Source organism: Drosophila subobscura, chromosome U, assembly GCF_008121235.1.
Source record: "Drosophila subobscura isolate 14011-0131.10 chromosome U, UCBerk_Dsub_1.0, whole genome shotgun sequence".
In the NCBI taxonomy this organism is placed as follows: Eukaryota; Metazoa; Arthropoda; class Insecta; order Diptera; family Drosophilidae; genus Drosophila; species Drosophila subobscura.
In genome coordinates, this window is record NC_048534.1 from 10,036,531 (window position 1) to 10,061,919 (window position 25,389).

Below are 25,389 nucleotides of genomic sequence, written 5' to 3' on the forward strand. Positions count from 1 at the left end.
GCCCCAATTTGTAACGCGGAAAATCATATAATCAAACAAATCGAAGTTGTCACAAGTGAAAAGCTAAATATTTTTTGAGTGAAACTAAGTTTTTTCGTCATAAACTAGGTCAAGTGCATTATTTGTATATGAAAGTGATGGAAAACTGCTGAAAAACAGCTCGCGGAAAAACATATGCAAGCGAAAATTGCAGTTACCACAGTTGGAGCAGCACTTGCACAAACACAGTTGGAAAGACATTGGGTATGTGAACAGTTTTCGAGTTTCAATACTAAACTAACTTACTATGCTGACATTAACTGTCTAAAATGGGCCACACTGAATTGTATAAATTCATAGCTAGATTTTGTGATTTATATCTTCGAAAATGGCATTTTTACGAAAATTAATATAATAAATAAAGCCATTCTATCTTTTTCCAACAGTCTGGCATCGCATGTTTTTTAAATGTCCCTCGAGGAATTTCTATCTTTTCCGTAGGGAATTTTCTCTCCCGTACGAGGGATATTTCTCTTACATTATTTCATCCCCACTTTCGTTTAATATCAAACCTACTTACGTATTTTACCGTAGGCAAATAGCCTCAAAAAAATGATATTTATTTGGATTGAAAGCTTACATTTTACCAGATGGCAAGATGAAGATGGAATGTTCTCAAAAAGACTTCATAAGTGTAATGTTATGTTAAAAAAAAGAAGCGCTTCCTCTTTTAGTTTCAACTTTATTGAGTAGTGTAATTTGTCTATCTTTTTCCAACAGTCTGGCATCCTTTCGAAAACATAGAACAACAGCAGCAGCAATAACAAAATGAGTCAATGTCTGCCTGTGAACGCGAAGATGTCGAAAGCAAAGAAAGTATTGGATGAAGCCAGGGAAACCCAAAACCGGGAACTGGACCTGGTGGAGAAGGGTCTCACCTCCTTCGAGGAGCTTCCCGGACTGTGTAAGTACAACATTTACCTGTTTAAGTAGAGTTTTAAGCAGGCATCCGAAAGAAACAAGAAGAAACTCCCACGCAAAACTCGGCCTCGCCCCAGCTGTAGGAATAAAGTAGAAATAAATGAGGAGTACATAATCCATTTGCAACCTTTTGTCAGTACAAATGTCTGCATTGATGAGGGAATCGCACTTAAGGAAAAACAGAATACTGAATATTCCTCAAAGTAGTTTTCCCAGCATTTATTTTCTGCGATGACGTACGTATTTATGTACACACAGCCCCTATGTACATATGTATGTACATGCAAATGTACACATGTATATTTTGTGTACATATGCACAGCATTTGCAAAGGCAAAAGGAGGTTTTCAGACAAAATAATATTGGAAGTGCGTTGAAATGTGAAAATAATCTAATCTAACCATTATTTGCAAGATTCTTAAGTCATATTTGTTTAAATGAAAACAACTCCCGTGCGTCTATAGCTGTCTCGCTCTAGCACATCGCACCAGTGCCTGTTGCGTGCAAACAGCTGTTCGCTTTCATATACAGTTTAACCCAGTAGAAAATTTGCTGCAGTGGCTCAAACTCAAATGAATATTTATTTTATTTCTTTATTTCTACTTTCAGTCAACATGTCTAACATCACCAGACTGACGCTGTCGCACAATAAAATTAGTGTGATCAGTCCGGGAATTGCGAATCTGCTGAACTTGGAGATTCTCAATCTGTCGAACAACCAACTGGCCGAGCTCCCAGTGTCGCTGTCGTCCATGCCAAAGCTGCGCATCCTGAATGTGTCCATTAATCGGCTGGTGAACCTGCCGCGTGGCTTTGGCGCCTTTCCCGTCCTGGAGGTACTCGACCTGTCGTACAATAACCTGAGCGAGCAAGTGCTGCCCGGCAACTTCTTTGGCATGGAGACGCTGCGCGCCCTGTATCTGGGCGACAACGACTTCGAGTATATACCGCGGGAGCTGGGCCAGCTGAAGAATCTGCAGATACTTGGCCTGCGCGACAACGACCTGTTGGAGCTGCCGCGGGAGATTGGGGAGTTGGCGCGTCTGCGAGAGCTGCACATCCAAAACAACAGGCTGCAGGTACTTCCGCCCGAGGTGGCTCAGCTGGATCTGTTGAGCAACAAGTCGGTGATGAAAATGGAGGAGAATCCCTGGGTCAACCCCATTGCCGAGCAATACTTGTTGGGCATCAGTCACGTGATTGATTACCTCAAAACGGAGACCTACAAAATGTGAGTACAACGCACGAAATAGCCACTAGATAAACATCTCTTATAATCTGACCTCTCCACAGCATTTACAATCGCCACATGCAGGCCGGACGCAGTGGACCACCGCCACCCAAGGCCGACAAGAGCAAGAAGGCCTCTCGAATACGCGCATAGTTGGTGGAGCCTTCTGCCCTCTACTCAAATGTGTTCGCCTCGTTCGTTGTTAACCAAAACCGTTTTTGTATACTAATTTTTAAGTATTTGTAACTTATTGTCCCAGAGTGCCTTCAACATTTTGCTAACTAATATTAAAAATGATTTAAAAAGTGTACATTCAAATGCGTTTCCTTCAAACATATGCACAAAGGGCGGTGGATTTTTGTATCCCAACAGAACAATTGATTTGATTGTCATCCGATCTTGGCAGTGGGAGGTACACCTTTTTTGTACCCAAATATTTCTAGAATCAACTCCGAAAATGCATAATTATATACACAATGAGTTTTATTTTATAAAATAGTAGTTTTTTCTTGTGTTTTTATTATCATTCTCATATTCATTCATTCTTTTGTTTTGTAGAAGTTTCCTTTGCCTTTTTTTCATAATCATAATTAATTAGTTTACTTAAAGTCAATTAATTAATTCTTTATATTTATTTTAATTAAATTAATAGTTAAATGTTTTTTGTTTTTGTTCTTTGTCTGCTATGTTGTTTGAGAAAAAACCAAAAGCATTTGCTTGCTTTGAGTTTCCTTTTGTTTGTTTGCATTTGAAATTTTAAATTTGATCGAATACATATTCCATATATCAATTTATTTAATTTAATTAATTTGTGAACTTACTTAGCGGTTTATGTATATGCAATTCATTTTTAATTTATTCGCTTACTTATCTTTTATTTACCATATATTTATATATATATTTCATAGAGTATATTTACAAGAGTTTGAAGTTGGTGTTTGTGTAAGGAATCGAAGATGAGGCTAACACAGAGCACGCGTTTTGTTCACACAAAACTCAAGTATATGAACAGTTCTAAAATATTTTAAAATGTCTGCAATGAATTACTGAACGGAATAATTTAGAACAAATACTTTAAAAACTGAACTTCCACGAGCGAAATAATGATTGAAATGAACCTCTTTGATCCATCGGCTTGGAGAAGTAGCACGGGCACGTTGGATGGCGTATCCGTACGAGACTTCTGGCAGTTGCATTGTTAACACATTGAGCATGCAAATCGAAACTCAGACAAAAACAAAAAACATAAACTAGTAACCTAAGATAAGAGTACTAAAACAAGTCACATACGAGTACGAGTACGTGACTCTCGAAATACATTTAGATTTGCGGAGATATCATATACATGTCAGATATAACATTAAACATAATCAGTGGCGGGCTCGCTACCAGCTTGCTAAAACATAAAGCTTTTAACCTAATACTAAACAAAACTGACAATAGAAAATTGTACCTAAGTTAATCAAAATATACGAAATATAAAAATTAGCGTTTTTTTTTTGTTTAAAGCGACAATGAAAAGAGTTCACATTTCATACTGAACAACAAATTAAAAACGAATCTCCCTTGGAATCCCCATGTACATGCGTTGGTATTTCTTGTGTGGTTGTAGATTTTCGTGGTTCTTTGCTAGTTTACAAATGCAATTTTGACGGCTTTAATTAAACTGTTAGCCTTCGTTACAGTTAAATACAATTTAAATGCTTTGCTGATTCCGCTTTTCTTGTGGATGTCGCTTAATTAATTCAAACAGTTTTCCATGTTTAATTTCTTTGATTTTTTTCCCTTTTTTTGTTTGTACAAACACACATTGTTGTGATTTCTAAATGTTTAATTAATTTTGTATTCATGACTTGTCTTTAGAGGTTTGTCCGACATTTTTGTAGAATGTTTGTTCATCTTCGCACATTTAAATATTGTTTTTTATTTGCTATACGTTTTGTTTGTGGCGGCTGCTGCTTTGTAAATACATATTTATGTACGCACAGTAAATATGTACAGAGGCATAATTTGTGTATGTATATTATGTTTGCAATTAAATTATGCCTGTTGCCGTTTTCAATTATTAATCATAATTCTCATGCTGCTTTTACGCATTTCATTTCATATTCATTTAATTTAATTTAATTTCATAAAAAATATCGTTCATTTTTAGCTTGTCTCTGTTGTCGTATGAAATTTGTCTTTATGGTTTTTTTGTTGTTGTTTGTTCTTGCTGCCGCACTCGCGCAGTAACATTCGTTTTAAATAAAAATAATTAGCATAAAAATTACATTTACATTTAATTTGAGTTCATTTGATTTCTGTTGTATTTGCTTTTGTTGCTGTTGTGGCTGTGTTGGTTGCATTTGCTGTCGCTGCTGCTGCTGCTGCTGCTTTAGCCGCTTGGCCTTTGGCTTTTTGTGCCGCTCCATTGCCGCCGCCTTTGGCTGTCAAACTTTGCTGTTGTTGGCTGCCCGTGTCGTCGATTCGTACTGACCACGCCCCAAGGCCGCATAAGCATCGGCATACGCCTGCTGCTGCTGCTGTTGCTGTGGCTCCAGTTGCTGCTGCTGCTGTAGCTGCTGATGCTGCTGCTGCTGCTGTTCGTGCAGCGATGTTGGCCGACTAAAGCTTACTTGTAGCAGCGGCGGCGCGACGGCTATGGGATAAAAAGGGATCATCAATTAATTAGCTTTCAGCTGATATTTCGGATAGCTTGGATTAGTGGTTTTAGTGAGAAAGAGTTCGATTTTTATTGTTAGAAAAAATAAGAATGAAAAGGCCTTGGAAATTAAATTATCTTTCCCTCATTTAAATGAAAAATATTAACCAAAAACCTTATGAATATGTTTAGTAGCAGATGCTTGAGTAAATATTAGTTTATTTCAATTCACATGCAATAACAAAACAGCAACAATACAATAAACAAATCAAACACACTACAAAAATCAGCGACAATCCACGAAAAAGGGAAACATGCGAGGAGATTGAGGGACAGAAGTTCAAACAACAAAACAATTAGTGGGGCAGGAATGTGTGGGACAAACGTAATAAATTCGGGGGAAGAAAATAACACAAATGTCATACCAATTGCTTCTGTCAAAATGTTTGTATCATTTATGGTCTTTATCGTGTTTTTTTGTGGTGGTGGGGAAGCAACTTCGATGACGGGGGGAAGGCAGTTTGAGTAAGCGCACGGGCGGGCATTCGTTGGGTTCGGGATTTGTCTTTCTAGGGGTTTTCAATGTATGTCTTCAGGTTATGGCCATGTGTGTGATCGTGTGCTCCGCTCAGCTCTTTCCGCGCTAATAAACGATATTGCGCCGCACTGGCTTGGCGGCCTTCTCTTTGCTGCTGCTGCGACTGCCGCTGTGTTGCTTTGTGTCTTTGGCTTTGGCACTCTTGCTGCCCTTACTGCTCTTGCCGCTACTGGCCGCCCCCGCACCCGCACCCGCACCCGCCCCTGTGCCGGCTGCCACTGCTGCTGCCGAGGTGGATTGTGGTGTGGTGGTGTTGTTGGTACGTGATGATCGGGACTTATTGCGTGGTGGTAATTCTGCGTAATTTTAGCGTTTCGCAAACGAAAAGAAAAATGACAAATTAAATTTGGTGGAAGAAGAACGGGATGAAGAGCAACAGAGCGAGATACAGTGGGGAGGGGACTCTACATCTCTACAGGAAAGCTAAGATCTCTGGGCTCTCTGTCGGGTGGGGGGACACGCACCTTTCGGCGCATAGAACGCTGGCTGTGCCTGTTGCGGTGAGAGTGCTTGCTGTTGTTGTTGTTGCTGCTGCTGCAGTGCATTGACTGGCGGCAATGGCAGCGGCAGCTGGGCCCGCGCCACCACACCGCCGCTGCTAATGGCCGCCTGGACACCACCACCAATGGAACCCGGTATCGCCTGCTCAGCTCCATACCCGCCATGTGCTCGGCTTCCTCCATCGCCAGCTCCTGCTACGGCTGCTGCCGCCACGACGGGCCTACCGCTGCTCGTGGAGCGCGTGCCGCGTCCATCGCTGCGTCTCGCCTGATTCGCGGCGGAGCTGCGACTGGCATGACCGCCGCCAGTGGGCAGCGGCACGATGGAATGCCCGCCCTGATGGCGATCCCAGTCATGCGGATGCGCCTGGTGATGCGATCGAGAGCCTCCGTGGCGACCTCCGCCGCGCCCATCCCCTCCTCTGGGATAGTGCTGGGCCTCGTGGGCAGGCGGTGGGATGCTCCGTGGCCCGGCACCGCGCTGATGCGGATGCCGCTGCTAAAGGTTGAACGAAAACACGATGAGTAAGTGAGAAAAATACGAGAAATGCCAGCAGACGACTCACCATTCTTCGCAGCGTGTTCATGGGTGCCCGCAGCGTTTCGCTGATGCGACGAGCGCGACGCTTCTTAGGATTGGAGCTGGGCGTGTGCACGGCACAGCACTTGATGAACGCGCCCATGACCACAATGAAGCCCACGCCCATTAGCACCACCAAGTACCAGTTCTCGGTGACCCACTCGGCCACCGTGAGCAGGGTCTCGCGATTCAGCAGGAGATTCTTCAGCCGCACCAGCGGCCCATCCGCATCGACGGCGCGACACTTGAGAAAGACGTCGCAGTAGCCCTGGAAGTTGTCGCAGGGCGAGCCGGGCTGGAGGCTGATGCCGCCCTTCTGGATGTTGTACTTCTCGGCAAACTCGCTGGTGCTGCGGCAGGTGGAGGTGTCGTTGCCGTCCTGGCAGGCCAGGTCGCACAGCTTACGCTTGTCCGCGTGCGGCAGCGTGAACGAGGTGAGGAAGCACTTGGTCATGTTCCAGAGCAGGCAGGGCGAGCCACTGCACTCGCCGCGAATGCACAGGGCGGTGCCATTGTTGCACATGGTCTTGTCATCCCGATGCCGTGGCTCGGGGCACTCCGCCGTGGTGCCGTTGCAGGTGCTCGACCAGCTGCACTCGGTCTCCTCCTTGCACTTCTGGTGGTAACGCGTCGGCACAAAGGTGCACGAGTTGGCCAGGCAGCAGGGACCCTGCGAGGGCGAGCACTCCGTCTTGGCGCGCCGCGTGCAGCCCTTGGCACTGGAGTTCAGCGACTGATCGTACTCGCTGATCAGCCGCGGATAGCAGCACTTGTCCTTGCACTCCTCCTCATTGAAGCCGCAGTCGCACTCCTCGCCCGACTCCACGATCTTGTTGCCACAGAAGGCGCCCTCCGACGCCTTGAAGCAGTCCCGCTTCGTGTTGCCCACCAGCACATCCAGCACGTTGGATATGTTGCGTATGGAGCAGGGCGAGAACTTGGAGTTGTTCGGCCGATCCCCAGATGTGGCGCTGGCGAACATAATAAAGTTGCCATTGAGTCCACCCGGACGGCATTCCTGCGGGTAGTCGTGCTGTGGGAGGGAGGAGATAAATGCATTTAGTGGGTGTGTTTAGGAGCTGCTTTTGCTGCACTTACAGGTGATCCAAAATTATGTCCAATCTCGTGGGCCAGCGTCAGCTGTGACACTTTGGGCGGCACGCGACTGTTGTAGTTGACGAATGTGATGATGCCCGTGTTCAGGGAACGCTTGGTGCTCTGATACTGTCCACCCACCGTCTCCGTGTAGGTCTTGTACTTCTCACAGATGCCGCCCGAGGCGCCCGAAGCGCTGGCCACCCAGGCCAGGCCCAAAGTGCCGCCGGTGAAGTCTCTGCAGAAAGTAGAAGAAAATAAGTAAGAAAATTCTATCTGCAGTTTATTTTACTCACCTGTAGGTGAAGACATAGGCCAGACAGAAGTCGGAGTGATCCTCCAGCGAGTGTAGATTCAAAAAATTCGACACATCCATGTGCTCATTGCAGAAGGCATTGTGTGGACCATTGTACGAGTTGCGGCAGGCGGAATCATCATCGATTTTAATGCGTTGAACCTGAGTGAAGTAAATCAATTGAATGTGTAATTAAATTCCGTGTATTAGTGCCGGATCTTTGGTATGTGGAATATCAATCTTTGCTTTAATTTATGCACACGCCAGGTAAAGAGCTGTCCGCCCATCATTTAACCAGTGGCCAGTGTCCGGTTGCGGTTCGGAGTAGTTTGTGGCAGGACCCGGAGCCGGACCCGGACCCGCTTTGTTCTTATCTCATTGTTTGCCTGCTGCTGTGTGTCGTGTCGTCACTGTCACTGTGTCCTGTGCGCGGCTGTGTGCTGTGTCGGGACGATGGACTCACCTCAAAGCGTATGTTCCGATGCTCCGTACGTCCATCGAACTTTGTGTTGCGGTAAATGTAATTAACGGCCGTCACATGGTGTGCAATCAGCGATGTGATTTCCTCGCGCGTTTTCACATCCACCTCATACTTTCGGCTGCGATCATGCTGTTGACAGTAACAGAAAGAGAAAACAGAGAGAGAGAGGGAATCAGTGAGAGACAGAATCAGCGTGAGCAAAAGGTAGACAGATTTAATTAACGTAAAACGGAGGCAACTCTTGGCATTGAGCGTAATAAAAATCTGAAAACCGCAATGCGATGGATAGCGGAAATGCGCTTGACATTTGCGTAAACAAAACCTCCCGCCTATGACCCCCCACAGCGGCATAGACAAACAAACGGCCCTAACTCCGGTCCTAGCCACTCCACGGCCCTTTCAATGAGAGGCTCATCCAATCCGCAGGCATCCTGCAGCCTCCATTCATCCTTCGCCAAACAAACACTCTTCAAATATATTTGTATAAAAATGCAAATTCAGCTAAACTCGTCGAATATTTGTGCTGAAGTTTATAAGGTTTTATGCACGCTCCAGCTCTAAAAACCGAAACCAAAGTGGTGGAGCTGGCAGCTCCCCAGCTAACGGCAATTTCTGGCTTAAAAATCAAAATGCCGTGGGGCGCAAAAGACAAAAACAAAAGCGAAAGAACGGGAATGATGGAGAGCGACAGAGCGACAGAGAGAGAGAGAGCGCGAAACAAATGCGCGAATTATGCAAAACTCATTGCAAATAAACACACACAAGAGAGACAGAGAGTAAGCGAGAGAGAGAGAGAAAGAGGCGCTCGGCTAAGGCTAAGGCTAAGGCTAAAGGGAGCGGGGCATAGACAAACGGTACTCTGGTGACGAGGATGTTGACGTCGACATCCTCCAAGCCGCAGCGAACAATGCGAAAAAATGAGCGTAAACATAAAAGTGCGGCGAAAGAATTGCCCGAGATGGATGGCAGAGAGAAAGAGAGACAGAGAGCGGCATGGAGCGGGCTATAACGGTTGATTGCATACGCTTCACTCGCATAACTCGTACGTATAAGCAGGTCAGCAGCTGATTGGATGATTGCTCTGCAGATGCCGCAAAAGCAGGCAAAGCGCTCCATGGAAATACTTGAACCCAAACACGAATGCCTAGGAAACGGAGACGCGACAGAAAGGATTTACGGGAATTTATGGAGCATAAAAATACGTTGGGTAAATAGGTGCGAAATGTGCCTCACATTTATCGACCAAAAATCTGATGGATGGGGGAAAAGAGTTTTTCTTTTGATTAGCTTAAACTATTTTTGCAGCTACAGATTTTATTTCAACCCATAAGATTTATGGGAATTTATATTTCAGAACTCTCTAATTTCCATTTGAACAAACTAACAAAATATCAATATACAATAAATAAATAAACACTTTAATTAATTATTGGCTCTTGAATTCATCGTTTACTTAGTCAGCTATTTCATCATTTAATAAAAACATTTTTTAATTGAACTTTTCTAGGTTTTATTTTTAGAATAATTATAATTATTTCTCGGAATTTAGGCGCAACAAACATGCCCCCAACATTTATTGATTTTTCATTATGATCTGCGTGGCGTGGGTTAAGGTACATTCCCAAATTTCTACGAACCACTGAACCCAGAGAGAAGAGAGAAAAAAACGTTCAAGCTGCCTGCAACTTGGAGTGGAGAAGGGCATCCGTCAATTTCTGTTTATTCATATCTAGCAAACTGGCAAAATATTCAACGAGAAAAGAGAGAAAGAACTGCGCTGTCTGGCGGTACGTGCCCCGTGCCCGTGCCCGTACCCATTACCCAAGGGCCGCTTTTGTTTTATGTGCACTTCACTTTTTCGGGGGAGGCTCGTAAAAAATTGCAAAATTCATGGATTTTGTTTGAATTACATTTCTTTTTTTAATTTGGCGCACGAGCTGCCGCTTTCCGCTCTGCCAGTCTCGGACGCCTCGGAGCAACGATATATAAATAATTGAAAGGACTTACGTCGGCAATTCCCTCGCGTATGTGGCGCCAAATCAATGGATCCGTCTGTATGTAGAGCGAACAGGTATTCTTGTTGTCCTCTCGACCTCGTGCCGGTCCCGAGCCGCCGGAAGAGCCGCTGCCGCCATCGCTGGCCCGACGCACCCGCTCATGGACAAACTCATGCCAGTCGCCCACATTGGCGGATGAGCCCAATCGACGTCCCGTGGACGGATCGTAGAATGCACCGTCAGCAAAGTTGGCCTCCTTCGAGTACTTCTGATGGGGGAATTTGAAATCATCATCGCCGCTCATGTATTTCTTCGGTGGATGCTGTTGCTGCTGCTGCTGCTGTGGCTGCTGCTGCTGCTGTGGAGCAGCCTTTTTGTGCAGCTGCTTCCGGTGGAGCTTTTGGTAGTCCTTTGACATGGGCTCCGGCAGCTCTTCGACAGCTGAATTTTGTATATTCTCCATCCATTGTGAGACCTCATCCGTGATGCCGCAGCCGCCCACGTGACCTGTGCGAATAGAACAAAAGAAAGTTGTGGATGAAAACGAGTGAAAAGGAGTAAGAAGAAATCTCTTTCAAGGGAAGGGCTAAAGCAGGGGAGAAAGTTAATTTTTCTGATGCAGTCCGGCACTCCCCTGCATGCTGCGAAAATTATTTATGACTCGCAACGAGAGAAAAAAACCACAGAAATGTAATTAAAGCGAACATACAGAGCCAGCAGTTGAAATGCGAGAAATTTTAATGCAAACGCCAAAGTAAAATGTTTGAATTAATGGCAAAAAACCGCTAAAGTCCAAAGGAAACTCGGCAAAAGTGTTGCATACTCTGTGCGGTGGCTGCTGCTGCACTTTAAATGTGTATCAACAAATGTATTTACTGCTCGTACACCCCCCGCGCTCCACCCACACCCAACCCTCCGAAAGGCATTGTCTTGGCCAGCGGAAACTGTTAATAGCCCCGAGCCGGTAATGAAAATTTATTGTTTTATTGTTTAAGCAGAGTCGCCAACGCGGTGGTCGCCTGCTGCCACATCGCTTACTTGGTCCACAATCGGATGACGCGTTTTGCACGCGATTCCCTCGCGTTTTATCCCCCTTGGAGTACTGGGCAAGGGATGGGAAGTGGTTGCGGACCACCACAGAGTGGTGCACATTTTTAAAAGCGAGCGAGTTTTATGGTCGCGACAATTTACATTCATTTCCAGCATAATATTCAGAGCTACGACAGTTGCCCAACGATTCTGGGGCAGTGAAGCGAATTTTCAAGCAAAGCGAGCAAAATGAATTAAACGCTACGCGATATATGAGAGCATTTGCCAAGCATAATATCCTTTTCGGTTAATAGATTTATGCTGGCAGCAGGGAGAGGTTTCGGGGACTACTGAAATGGGAATTAAATACGTTTAAACTGGAGCTTGGTCTCCGCTTCAATTATCCTCATTAAACTTTAATTGCAACTCCTCTCCTGATTAAGCTCTTGTTCATGAATATAATCACATATTATTCTTACGGGTATTAACGAAAAAGTCTTTAATAAAGATTGTTTCATTATTCATTTTTTATCTGCAGAGACTCTTTGCCATTGGGTTTAAATTCGAAAGTGCGGAGCAATTTTAATGCGTGGGGCAGAGACCATTGAAACTGCTGTGCACTTTTCATTAAACATTATTCATGCTACTCATTTGGCTGCTACTTAAACACCTCCCACAGCAAACACCCACTCAGGCAGCCAAGGAGTGCCAAGGAGTGCCTCGGAGTGCCAGGGAGCCAGGCAGCCAGCGAGTCAGTGAGCCAGAACCGAATCGTTAAGAGTCATAACAAGGCAACAGGGTTTTCCTTCTGTGAGAATATTCTTGCTGGCGCCAGACCACACGAACAGGACAGGACAGGACAAGAAGGAACCAGCCAAGAGCCAGGAGCGCGACAAGAGAATCGTCCAGTCAGCTCCCAGTGGCCACGTTGCAGCTTTCACTGGAGCTATAAATTTTTATTTGGCTGATGCTACTATTGTGTGTCAAGCAAGGGGAGAGCGCGGAGAGGTTGTGGAACTTTCAAAGGAGTGTTGCATTTGCTGTTTGCTTTGCCATTATGCATTTTACTTATTTTTCCTCGCATTTTACTTTGCGAAGCATTTCCAAACTGTTTGTCTTGATTACAAGCAAAAGGCGGCGGCACACGACCTATGCCAAAATTCTGTGCAGCTTGCAGGTGCAGCTGCACAGGCTCCAGAAGCAGTCGGAGTCGAAGCTGGAGCCACTAAATACATAACACTCGAGAAGCCAAGAAAGCCGCAACGTGGCACAGCTTCCGTAAATGTTCAGGCAGCCCCAACGCAAAGTTCGCCCCACAACACCCCACAGGAGCCCACTGTGGCTTGCAATTTGCATTTCAAAGGCCACCCCTTGAGAGTACCCTCAACCCTCGCACTCCCCCCGTGCCACTCCCATTCGCTCTTCATTTCTTTCTGCTTCATTTTTGCTGCATGCCCCGCTTCTTACTCCAATGACCCGTTTTTATTTCATTTTGTTGCATCGCCCTCTACTTTACTTTACTTTACTTTTATTTTCCCTTTTTTTTTTTTTTTTTTCTTCTTTGGAAGCAGCTTTATTGTTGTGCCCTCTGCTGATGTGTGTGTGTGTGTGTGTATCTGTGGGGGTGTGGAGTGTGTGTGTGTGTGTGTGTGAGAGGGGTTGCTGCATTCAATCGTTATCTGATGTTGCCTACCCCAAGATGTTGTCTGATTTTCGGTCTTTATGCTGTGTGCCTCCTTTGCCTCCTTTGACAGCCACTCGCTTCTGCTGCCATCACCCCCCGGACATTTCTGTATTTGAAGTTATCTCCGTGTACACTTCGTCCCCATTCCCATTCCCATTCCCATACCCATTTCCCATCCCCTTCCCTATTTCAATCAACAGCTGTTGAGTCGCCATTGCCATCGCCATCGCCATGGAGCGCGCGTCTCTCTCTCTCTCTCTTTTTACACATTTCATTTTTCCAATTTCTCTGGCTACAAACCATGCCACTCAAGCGGCTGCTTTTTGCTTTGTGCCCGCTTCCACATCCACTTGTGCTTTCCCGTCCTCGACAATTTCTCCTGACAAGTCTCCTTGCGCCACGACACTGGCTTCATTTGCTGTCACACATTTCTTTCGCCCAGAATCCGGAGTCCGCAGCCCAGCGACAGCGACAGCGACGGCGACGCCCCCATCGTGACGACACTTCAATCATATTTCGCTTTAGCTTTGACTGCATCGCCCAGCGCTTCGTTGAGATTTCCACACAAAGATTAAAGTGCACTTTGGTGTTATCTTTACTGGAGTTCAGTTCAAGATTTTCCCTCTACGCTTTTTGTATTTTTGTGTGCTTTATTTTCACTTTTCCCCTCTTCGGGCTGCTCCAATTGCACAAAAGCCACGCGCGTTCGCTCGACTTATGAATTTTACAACTTCCGTTGCCAGGCCAGGCCAGGCCAGGCTCAGGGCAGCTTAGGTTTTGTCGCTGTCGCTTCTCGTTCCTACAGATGGAGTGGAGGAAGCGGACCGGGACCGGGACCAGGACCATCATATACACAGCCAAAAACCAAGACCGGTACAAGGCCCCCGAACTCTGAGTTGAGTCTGAGTCGGAGACAAACGACGTTCAGACATGCAAGCCGGCTTTTCATAGCTGTAGCTGCACAATGTTCTCCCTCGTTTTCTGCGACTTCTAGCTTTTCTCTGTCTCTCTCTCTCTCTCTCTTGTCCCCCTCCTCATACGCTCCCAATTACGGACACAGAGCCATTCAGGCCACTTGTGGCCTTTGTGGGGCAGGGGCAGAGGGAGGGTACGAGTAAGATGCGCAAGCAAAAATGAAAAATAATCCCAAATTCAATTGCAAATGAAATTGAGGGCGAAAGACGCCATAAATACACACACACAAAGAGAAAAATTCAACCCCCCACCACAGTGCCAGCAGCAACCCGTCCCGTCCCGTCCCCCTCCAGCAGCAACCTCAAAACTGAATCAGAGCCCCAAAGGCCATAACAGACGCTTTGCACAATTTCGGCGCTTTAAAAAGGCAAAGAAACGGAAGAAGAGCAAGGAAATATAACTGAATGGGGGAACATCAAATATTTGAGGCAACAACAGTTGCCACACACACACACAGGAGTTGCAACCAAATGGGGAATACTCTTTTCTTAAGGCTGAACATGGATACAACTGGGATTAGGATTAGGATTATGATTGTTTGGTGCGGGTTGGAGTATTTCGAATGGAAACCGGAATATAAATCAATCGAAAATAATTGCAATTGGGGATTAAGTCCGCTGCAGCAGTTACTAAAACAAGTTCGGAAATTTGAAACACATTCAATTTGCAGATTAAAAATTGTGTATCAAAAGTATTTATGCCAAAGAATTGAAGAATTGTGAGATTTGTTAAACTAATTACACGTAAAACATAAACTGAAGAGTTCAAAACATTTTAAACATTTTACGATTTGTTTTCCATCTTTCAATGGAATATTCTTCTCATTTTTAAATAATTATTTAATAAAGCATTTGCCAAGATCTTTTCATAGTTAATTAAATCAAAAATTATTCCAGTTCTTTGCTGTACATTTATTTGAATGAAACCGAGCAATATGCACATCCTTCCAGTACAAATTCCCTGTACAAATTCGTGTATCCCCCGACATTCACAGCCGCCCAACAATTATATAGCATACAATTGGGCGCTATAAATGCTGTGGGTGGGGCGGGCGGCCAAAGTTGAGGGCGTACATTAAATGGGCGTGGCATGTGCGTGTTTTTATGTTGGTCTCCTGCAGCCAATGCCCCCCTGTTCCCGCCTCCGCATTAACAAGTGAAAATCATTGCAAAACGCTCGCTCTTAGCGTGGAATGGGCGCGGGAGTGCTGAGCACAATTCCTGCAATTTTCCCTAATTTGCTTTTATTTAATAAATGATTTGATTATCACGTTGTTTCCCCGCACTTGCTGTTGCTTTTTGTGTGCGCTGCTCATCATCAGCCTCCTCATCCACAGCCTCACGTTGCTCGGGTTTTTAGTCTTAATTTTTGTTTGCACGACAATTGTTATTTCTTTATATTTGCTTTAATTAAAAATGTTTTAATTTGCCGCTGATGTTGTTTGCTGATTACCCACCATTACCAACAACTGGAGGCGGTTCTCTTTTTTCTCTCTTCTTTTCTTGTTTAAGAATTAAATTTGCATTACATTTTCGTTATGATTAATAGCCCCCTGCCAGGCGTACGTTTGATTAAAACCTTTTTTGCACACATGCCAGACCCAGGCCACAACATTTCCATTTCCCTCAGTTGTTGTCACACTTTTTGCCAGTAAAACTGTCGCCGTCGAGTCGTCACCTGCGCCTCGACACTTCCACATAAAGCAGCCAAACAGCCGTCTGGCGAGAACTAACGTTGGGCAAAAAGCCAGATTACGCATTTCAGCCGCGTTCGTCGCAAAAGCAAAACAAAACGTCCCACGGAGAACAACTCCAATGTCCGTCCGTAGCGGTCAGGGCCGTCCTCTCTCTCTGCGACGACGACATCCGCCACCTTCCGCATACAAATTAGTTTTTGTGCGCTCCCCAGGCCATGGCTTCCGACTTGGCAAAAACACATTAATATTAAATACATTGATCAAAGTAGCAGTGATACATATGCATAGGGCTCCCATCTGTGTGCCCATATGAATGCCATCGAGACTTACTTAGGTCTTTGCTTGGTCTATTGCATATGCTGCGGGAATACAAATGTGACGGAATGGAAGGAAGCCTAATAAGTGGACAAAAGACCCCTTTTGGGGGCTCTCAAGCTGTAAGACGACAGCACTCAAGAGCATTTATGGGCGAATATTGCTCCACTTAGAAAAGGTTGCGAGTGAAAGGATGTGAATGAAGGAATAAATGAAAGGCATTCATGGGCAGCAAAATACTTTTACTAGCAAATAATGCATGAAAATTACATTTTGCACAGCAACTTTGAACTTTAAATTAAACGCAAATTGCAATAACTATTTAAATTACTCGGGAATAATCAATTCCAAAATGAAATGCAAAATGTAATCAGAATGCTGAAAAGGAAAACTCAATTGCCGCCAATAAATAGCAGACAACTTTTCTCTCTGCTGCTGCTAACAAAAATCTCAATTGACTTGTATTGAATTCGAACAAACACTGGCACACAGGCAAACTCAAATCAAGTTGAAAGTTTGATGCCCACAAAGTACAAAACGGACGAAGGACAGGCTGTCAGGCAGGAGGACAGGAGCCACTCGTAGCCGTCTAATTGTCGGAGCTGTTAAGTCTCCGCTTCTCCCCAGTACCTGGACCTGGACCTGGACCTGGCCACTGTCCCACCTTATCCATCTTTAACTTTGCACTCAGCTCAAGTGCCGGCAAAAGATAAACAAAATTTGTGCCTGTGTGTATTTGTGTGTAAATGTGGTGGGCGGCAGGTAGAAGTTGAACGACAAAAGCTTAGTTAGGAGGCAAAAGCAAACGGTAGCCAAGCAATTTGTGGTCAAGTACAAACTAAAGGCAAACGATGAGAGCGACAAGGACAACAATGATGATGATCATCATCATGGGGCTCTGTGATGGAGGTAAAGCAACAAAAAAAATACTTCCCAAATGACAGAGAACTTCATCGGACAAGCAGAGTCGAGTCCTGTCTGCCTGTCTGCGTGCAAATGGGCTAGAAATAAGCCAAATCTATGGTCCTGTCTATCCATCGGCCACTAATTAACGACAGAATAATTTCCAATGCCAATGCAAATGGCAACGGGGGGTTGCCTGGGGTAAACAGACAGGACACACCGATGGGCTGGCTCCTTCTCCTACTCTTGGATTTAGAAAAGTTCATTTGGCAGTGCAACTGTTTTGGCTTTTGACTGCTCCAGTCTGCCAGTCGGCTCCTTGTAGGCCGATTTTGCATTCGAGGCAAAGTGCAATATCAACAAGCACAGTTTTGGATGCAAAACCCAGGGAAATATGTCCACTTGTCACACACACACACACACACACACACACAAGGCACAAACATCCAGTGGGGACTGCTGCTAGGACACTTGCATACGGGCTGGAATTTTAAACTAAAGTATGTACGGAGCGAGGGGAGAGCGCTTTGTGCCCCCAGGCTGTGGCTCTGATAAGACGGCCGAGAATTTTCGTCTGTGGATGTGCAGGGGAAATTGCTTTTCCTTTGGGTGGAACGCAGCCAAAATGAAATGGGGGGCTACTGGGGGCCTGCCTGCAGCATGTGGGCTGGTGGAATTTTCATTGCATGCACACCGGCCATAAACCAAATGGGGGATCCTTGCGGTTTTATTTTCGGTTGCCTACGCACACTGCACTCACATCAAAGGCAAAGACAGCTGGCAGGTGCCGCACAAGACGGTTAAGTCCATCCGTAGAACATATTACATGGAGAGGCGATTGACAAAATGGGGAATGAAGTGCAAAGTCAGCAGGAAACGGTGCCATTCCTGCCAGTCTACACTGCCACAAATTCCCGTCAATTATTATTGATTGAACATTTATTATTTATCAGGCGCCGCATAATAAATGATGGAAAAACAAATGCATGAGAGTGTGCCCAGATGCGGTTAGCTGTATTATTTATGCGAATTCCAAACTATTTTCGAAAAATTAATTGTCGCAAAACAAGCAAAGAAATATAATTGCACAGATAATTCATTTGCTGGCAAATTCCAGCAATTTATAACCCTTAGAGGCAAACGTTTTATGTCTAAAAAGAAAGCGTTTTCTATATAGATTTTTAGTTAGTTTTATTTTGTATAATTTATGTCAGAGAATAAAGAATATTTTGACATAACCAGACGCACATTTGTTCTTCAATTTGATAGCTAAATAAAACTAGCACAAAGCATCTATTCAAATATTTATTTTAAACATATTCGGAAACTATTTTGCAAACCCCTTTTAAATAATAAAATATTTCTGCCTTAAATATTTTCATTGAGCATTTTCCTGCCTAGCGGGGAAGTTCCTGCAAGCGAAAACTCTGCTGGAGAGTTGCCCACAACAAGGGTTAACCCTGTTATGCCTCTGCTGTTCAGCAAAGACTCATATTATTTATCCAAGTAAATTACTCGACCAACAAGAACTTCCACCCACTTGGAGGCCACAGTGTAGTGCAAGCAACAACCAACATCTGCAGAGGAGGCTTCATTTCCTTCAGTTGCAAAACCCAAACGGAAGTAACAAATATCATCAAGCCCAATTGCATTTGTGGCCGAAAAGTGGAGATATTTACTCGGCTCGGTCTTCAGCATTGCTGTGGCAGATAAGCGGAAAGGAGAGGAAGGAGGAGCCTGCTCCACAGTCGAAATAAAGATGCACAGCCGTTGTCAAGTGTTGGGCAATGATAAAAGTGGTTTATGGCTGTGGCTCCTCCACTCTTAGCCCTGTCTATGAGTTGTCTGACTTAATCTTCTGTTAAGAAGTGCATTATGTTCTTTGTCGTCGCTGCTTGGGTGCCATTTCAGACCAGCTTATGGGGTTGATGCAATGACAAATGTCATGGTGAAACGTTAAGAAATGTTTCGAATTTATAATGCGATATGAGGGTGCGCATAAACGTTGAGCCAGAGTCAGAATTCAGTGTAATTTTATTTGCAAATTGACAGCAGAAGAACTTTGAACTTGTTTCAAATTCAATTGAGACCCTCAAGTGGGTTGTTCTTCCTGGCTGTGGATGTGGATATGGATGTGTGCTGGAATCGCCTATGACAACATCGTTTTTGTTGCTTACTGTTGCTGCTGCCGTTGCCATCGTCATTACCAAGAGGCCAACACCCACCAATGTGCCCGAAAATAACCAGTAAAGCACTTAAAAAAGACCACATGACAGCCAGCCAGCCAGGCAGCGGGTGACTAACCCGCTCCATTTACATCTCCATCTCCAGCTCGTTTCCTCTGCTGTCATTGAAGACTTTCCAGAGTGGGGGAGGCGTGGTTGGGTGACTTGTAACAGGTTAGAGCGCCGCTGTCTATCGCTCTCGATACTCGAAGTCCCTTGCCAACCGCAATTTTCACTTCAATTTAAACTTGCTGAATGAAGTGTTCATTGCCTGTTGCCTGGCTCTCTGGCTACAACCCGATCCAAGGAGGTGTTACCCAAAGCCGCCTGGGAGACTGGACTGTGCTGTCTTCTACCCCCCCATGTTGATTAGAGACCATTGTAGTTGGGGGCCTCATATTTGCATTTATTTATTATACGTTATGGACCTGGCTGTGGCGAGTACTCCACCTGTTATTATATTCCTGCTGGCCGGGCCAAGCCTAATGTTCATTTTAATTAAACTCAAACATAGATGCACATGCCACATGCGAGTACACGAATGTGAGAGCAGACAACCAGCCAGCAGATTCCCCAAATGGCCCATTGAACTGACACAAGCCGTTGGAGTAACCAAACAAATTTATGGCCACTGCCAGCGGCAGTTGCTGCTGCTGCCGTCTGGCTGCCTGGTTGACAATTCAAACAGAAATTTAATATTTTAGTAGTTAAATTATTTGGCACTTGTAATAAAACAAACACCAGCAGCAGCAGCAGCAGCAGCAACAGCAGCAGCAGCAGCAGCAGCAGCAGCAGCAGCAGCAGCAGCAGCAGCAGCAACCTCCAAGTGCAAAGTGCTAAAATGCAAAACTTTTGCAGCACAGCAGACCGCAGGGCGAGGCCAGAGCGCTCCTTATAATGTGCCACCCCTCGGGGTCTTGTCTGGGCGCTGACCAAATGTTGTTAAATAGCACAAGCAAAATGTAAATACGGCCACAAGATTTATGCATATTTTGAAAGGAGAGCCCGAGAGCAGCGGGTGCAATGTCCTTGGTCAAGTGGCAGCCGCATGTGTGTTGTAAATTGTTTAAATTTTGGTCTGCTATTGGAGCTGTTGCAAGGACATGGACACTGCTAGTAATACGCTTCAAGACATTGCGTCTGCTTGTCATGTTGCAGCCACACATTACGCACACGCCATGTGGCACACACTCGTCTGTGGAGGAATTTTTCTTCACTGTTTATCCGGCAAGTTTTACGAGTCATTTAGGATAGGGACTGGAAATCTTCTAGCAAAAAAGGCTGAACGAAATCGAACAAAATCTCTCTTCAACTCTCAATTAAGGAAGGTAAACAAATCCCTTGGCTGCCAGGCAGGACCCGCTATATCAACCGCAGCGCGTCATTTAATATTACTCGCACAGAGTCACGCACAGCTCATCCTTCAGCCAGACACCCAGCCTCCAAGCTGGTGCTGTCACCTGGCCGGGTCAGATAGGCGACAGAAATGGACAGAGCGGGATGGGTTCGGATGGGGCACTGCATCCAAACATTTGCATAAATTTCAGACAGAAAGAAGGGGAAACAGCCCGAAATGTTCCCATTTCGTTGATGATGGCGACAGATTTTAAATACATTTTGCACATTGCACTCGGCAAATGGTCAGGAGCAACGAGAAGTGCTGGTCAGGTGGCAGGACCAACACCCGTTGGCAACAATTATTGGTTGTGTGCCTTGTGCCATGTCCAACTGCTGGACTGCCGGACATGGGTGCGGGCGGGTTGCGATTCATGGAGCTTTGGCTCTGGCTCTGGGCAGGGGCCTGGGCCGCCATAATAACGAGTTTTGTGGTATATTGAATTGTTCAACATTCACCTTGCCTCTGCCAGAAGAACATACCACCAATAAAGCTGATCCGGTGCCGCGTTTCCATTCTGTTCCGTTCCGTTCTGTCCGGGTGGGTTGTTCGCTTAATGCGGTTTCTCTTCTTATTGCAAGCGCATTTTCGCATAGTCTCACATTTGCTGCAGCTTAAAATATTTATCGATGGGGCACACACACACACACACACACACCGCAGGGGCACACGTAGCATGGAGCATTCTGCGGCTCAGGGCGGGGTGCATAAAGTTGATAGACAGGCCAACAGCGGACAGGAAAAAGCATGGCGAAGAAATTATGATGGTCATAAATTTCATTTCCGTCAATTCTCCGTTTTATTTGTTCTGCCACTGCTGCTTTTCGTCTGTTTTTGTGGCGCCACAGGAACCACAACGATTGTGATATGCGATAATGGTCGTTTGGTATTTCATATGCGATATAGGGTACGATATATGTATGAAGTAGGGTTATAAACCCCTAACTGGTTTGCAGTGTGTGCTTATGTGTTGATGATTTGCTAGCATAAATCAGTTCTGATACTGATGCTGTGTGGGATTAATTTCAATAGATTGGAAGCATTTTTATCATTATTCTAATCAAATTCAAGAGATTGTAGATCAGTTTTCCCTCTTAGAAACCCTTGGAAATACACATTTTTGGTGGTACTTATGCCTTGGGTTGGTCGGTAAGGAAGTGCCAAAAGTTGAATCATAACAAACCGTCAGAACATTCTAACATATGAGATAATTATGATGACAGATTGTTCCACAGCAACGACTGCAACAGCAGCAATGATGACACTTGGGCGGGGCAGCAATCTGGCTGCGACTCCTGCACTCCACCCACTGATGAAAAAGTAAATGCAATCCAATTTGAAGTGGCTACACAATGTCATGGGCTTGTGGAGTCGTTTCTGAGGTGAGATGAGGTGAGGTGCTGCTGATGTTGGGGGTTGCAGCTAGACAAAAAAGCCATTAAAAGCGACTTAAATGTTGTGAAATGTTTTCACGCTCTCTGCCCTGCACTGCCATGCAACGACGGGTACAAAAATACATTTCTACGTAGCTGAGTGGGCGGCGAAGGTGGAAAAGGTGCTGGAACGTGTGCTGCTTATGGCACATTTTCATTTGCACAAACATTTATTAAATTTTAAAATCTAATTTGAATTTTCACGCCACACAGCAGAGCACAGCACCCCGTCAGACTGAAAAACAAAACTAAACGAAGTGTATCGCAAGAAGCTGGAAGGAGTAGAAGCTGGAGCTAGAGCTAGAGCCAGTCAGCGAGACGAAACGAGACGAGAACACCAAAGAGCGACCTCATGGATGAGAATGGAGGTTGGCGGATGACATTGCGGAGGCGAGAGAGCCAGCAGCACGGAACAGCGCGAAAACAACAGCACGCAGTTTACCTTCACATAAGGGGGGAGAGAGAGAGGTGAGATGCATATGCATATAGAAAAGCGTACATAAAAGAGAGTTGAAAGTGGAAGCATAGACAGCTACGCGTAGTAGTGGTATAAGGAAAGCTTATCTCAGTGCATAGAGAAATGTTAAAAGTGTTTTGAATTATTGATTGAATTCACGGAAATCTAGATGGTAATCGTAATCTTAATGGAACTTCGATGGGGGATAGAATTTGCAGGATTTATTTATAAAATTCTTCTTCCATTAACCATAGATTTACATCCAGTTCAGTTCAGTTCAGAATCAAAGCAAATAATTGCAGGCTGAAATTCTGAGCTTAAAGAATTTTCTACGGCCAGCAGCAAAGATATTCATATGAAATTTCATAGCCTGTGTATTGTCGGAATGTGTACATTTGGACTACGAATGAACTGCCTATAAAAAGAGTTTCAAAGATCTACATGGGGAATATTTCATAACACTTCATCCTATGACTCTTCACAAAAATTTCCCTCTAGGCAACAAGCAACAAAAACTCCCAATTCTCAAATGGAATATTACATTTTTTCATTGGTGTATAAAGCAATTGCTTGTTTGGCTTTTACACTGAATGATGGAGCGGCGAGTGGTTCGAGTGGAAGATTGACAGAACAGAACACAGATCAAAAAACATTTCGGGTGAAAGCCATAGTTTTATGTATGCCACAAGAACAATCGTTAATCATGGGGTTTGGTTAGCAGGAGGAATAAGTTGTAAGCACCGCTATTAATGTCCTCAGCTGACATGACAATGAACATGAAACTCAGTTCGGGTTGACGGACAGAACAGGAGAGCAGCAGGAATTACACACAAAAAATGCAAAGTTGGCTGGCTGCATATCAGGCATTCATTATCTCTGGACAAATGTCAATTAAAAGTATGGCATTCAAATAATAAACACTGTGGGACAGTGTAACTGCTATGTAGCTGCTGCCGAGGGAATCGGAGCGGGGCATTGGTGACCATAAAAATGTTTCGTACGAGTTGTGCCATAAAAAGTAACGCAGATGCAAGGGCGGGGGACATGAAAAGTTAGTCATGCGAGATTTTCGCTGGCAAGCGCCATAAAACTCCAAAACTTCAATTAATTTTCACATATGGCGGGGCGGGTGAAAAAATATACAAATAGTGGAGAGCAGAGGCAGGGCCAGGCGGCCAACAGCAGCTGACTCTGAACCCTGTTCAGTGAATTCAATTAACCGCAATTTCCATGGTGGCTGGCCGGCGACACAAATGGGGTAAAACAAGGAAGCAAGGGGTTCGTCGCTCTCTATCAAATGCAATTGTTGTGGTTGGCAAACAACAATTTTCAGACAACTGGCAAAAAAGTATGCAGCATACAACATACAAATTGCTCTCGTGTCAGCATAAAAAGTAATTCACAAAAGGAAACCTACTGACACGAAGTTCGGATACCCTTGTAGTGTAGTGTAATCTTCACATGCAGGCGCAGTGCAGTAGTCTTATCTCTTGATCTGCATTTGAGCTACGAGCTTTGCTCGTTCACCCACCACCACTCACCACTTTTGCAAGCGCTTTATTGCTCTCTCAGCAACAACAACAACACGAATTACGGTAAGATGACTCTCTCGCTCGCAGGTTACGCTCTCAGTGCAATTGCGGTACCTGCTGTGCTGCGGGACGGGAGATGATCTTCTTTTTTGTTGATCGCCCTGCAGATACCCTTTACTCTACAATTATGTGACATTTGTACTTGAGTAAACCAGATTGGCATTCTAATTAAGGAAACATACATACATAAATATGTACATTCTATTGTTTATAGATGGAAGTTCTTTGAATTCTCAAGTAGCTCTTTGAACTTATAATACCCTTTCGACAGAGTAGCGAAGGAGAAGTCAAACCGGAGAGCCCCAGCAAATAAAATTGAAATATGAAAATAATTAAAACAGTTTGCTGAAGCGCTCAACGAATAATAAATATGCATTGAACCACAGAAGCAACAGCAACAGCATCAGCAGCAGCAAAAATTTTGCATGTTCTCCTGCCAGCTTCAATATTTCGTTAGTGTTGTTGTTGCTGTTGCTGTTGTTCTTGTTGCTGTTTGTAATTTGTCACTTCTAATTGGTCTTATTGGTGTTGTTGCTGCACTTTTTTTCCTTGTGTGTGTTTGCCCATCTCTGTCTGTGTTTTTTGTGTTTGTGTGCACTTGATTTTGTTGACTTTTGCATTGTAATTATGCGGTCGGATTTGAATTGAGATTCAGTTGCCGATTCCGTCCGAGAGAGATGGAGAGAGACAGAAAGAGAGCTAACGATGCAGATGACCCATTTCTGGCTAACTGATTTGTAATTAGCCACGGACGGCAGATGGCCCAGCTCTTTCATGTAATAGACAGGAAACGGACTGTTGTGTGTGCCATGGTCAATGATTTGCATTCTCGGATACCCATCAGTTTTGCATGAAATGTTCAATGAATACTTTCCTGTAGTTTGTTCAGAGAATTAAATTGCCAAGAAATAAATAATCCATGTTTTCAATGATTCCTGAGCAAAGTTAAGCTACAAAAATCCCTTAATTCAATCTCTTTTTCCTTTAAAGGAATCAAAGAACATGAAGACTACTCGTACCATATCTCACATAATATCATTATCGTCTGTTACACTCTCACAATGAGAAATAATCAAATTACGTTGCGAGACATAACTGCATTGTCATCTCTTACAGAAGTTAACCCTTTGTCGCGTTTATCAACCGAGCGACGTGTTGAATTAATCTAAAAACGCGGTTCTAAAGCCCAGACTAGAGGCGAGACGAAGCGAAAAAAATAAACCTCCAGACTCTATGGACATTCTGCCGCTGCCAACGCAAACTGCTGACCACAGTGTGTCGCCAGTGGGATGGGTGAGCAGCG

General features: G+C 44.6%; 2 protein-coding genes across 6 annotated transcripts in view; one reads left to right on the forward strand and one right to left on the reverse strand.

The window, feature by feature from the left end:
• The first annotated feature begins 765 nt into the window (after positions 1–765).
• LOC117901756 (ras suppressor protein 1) lies at positions 766–2,501 on the forward strand. Its single transcript, XM_034812643.1, has 3 exons — positions 766–943; positions 1,570–2,191; positions 2,254–2,501. The coding sequence occupies exons 1-3, from the start codon at positions 808–810 to the stop codon at positions 2,342–2,344; spliced, it is 849 nt and encodes a 282-aa protein (XP_034668534.1). The 5' UTR covers positions 766–807; the 3' UTR covers positions 2,345–2,501.
• A 1,483-nt stretch (positions 2,502–3,984) lies between these two features.
• LOC117902542 (disintegrin and metalloproteinase domain-containing protein 10) overlaps positions 3,985–25,389 on the reverse strand; it is a 97,251-nt gene continuing 75,846 nt past the window's right edge. Inside the window, exons 5-12 of one of the 5 annotated variants that reach the window (XR_004649411.1) lie at positions 10,392–10,888; positions 8,367–8,513; positions 7,905–8,065; positions 7,612–7,846; positions 6,500–7,546; positions 5,898–6,429; positions 5,261–5,729; positions 4,706–4,832 (exon numbers count right to left, since the gene is read on the reverse strand). Coding sequence is in view for 3 of the 5 variants with exons in the window: in XM_034813977.1 (XP_034669868.1) it covers positions 4,624–4,832; positions 5,898–6,432; positions 6,500–7,546; positions 7,612–7,846; positions 7,905–8,065; positions 8,367–8,513; positions 10,392–10,888 (2,831 nt within the window). In the remaining 2 variants the exon portion in view is untranslated. Of the gene's footprint in view, positions 4,833–5,260; positions 5,730–5,897; positions 6,433–6,499; positions 7,547–7,611; positions 7,847–7,904; positions 8,066–8,366; positions 8,514–10,391; positions 10,889–25,389 lie in introns of all 5 variants that reach the window. The other 4 variants (XR_004649410.1, XM_034813978.1, XM_034813977.1 and 1 more) reach the window with 4 other exon arrangements.

What these genes read in the sequence shown, in the direction of transcription:
- LOC117901756 (XM_034812643.1), top strand. Translation starts at nt 808, where the DNA reads ATGAGTCAATGTCTGCCTGTGAACGCGAAGATGTCGAAAGCAAAGAAA. An exon ending in CGAGGAGCTTCCCGGACTGT is followed by an intron (nt 944 to 1,569) that starts GTAAGTACAACA and finishes TTCTACTTTCAG; the next exon opens with TCAACATGTCTAACATCACC. An exon ending in AAAACGGAGACCTACAAAAT is followed by an intron (nt 2,192 to 2,253) that starts GTGAGTACAACG and finishes ACCTCTCCACAG; the next exon opens with CATTTACAATCGCCACATGC.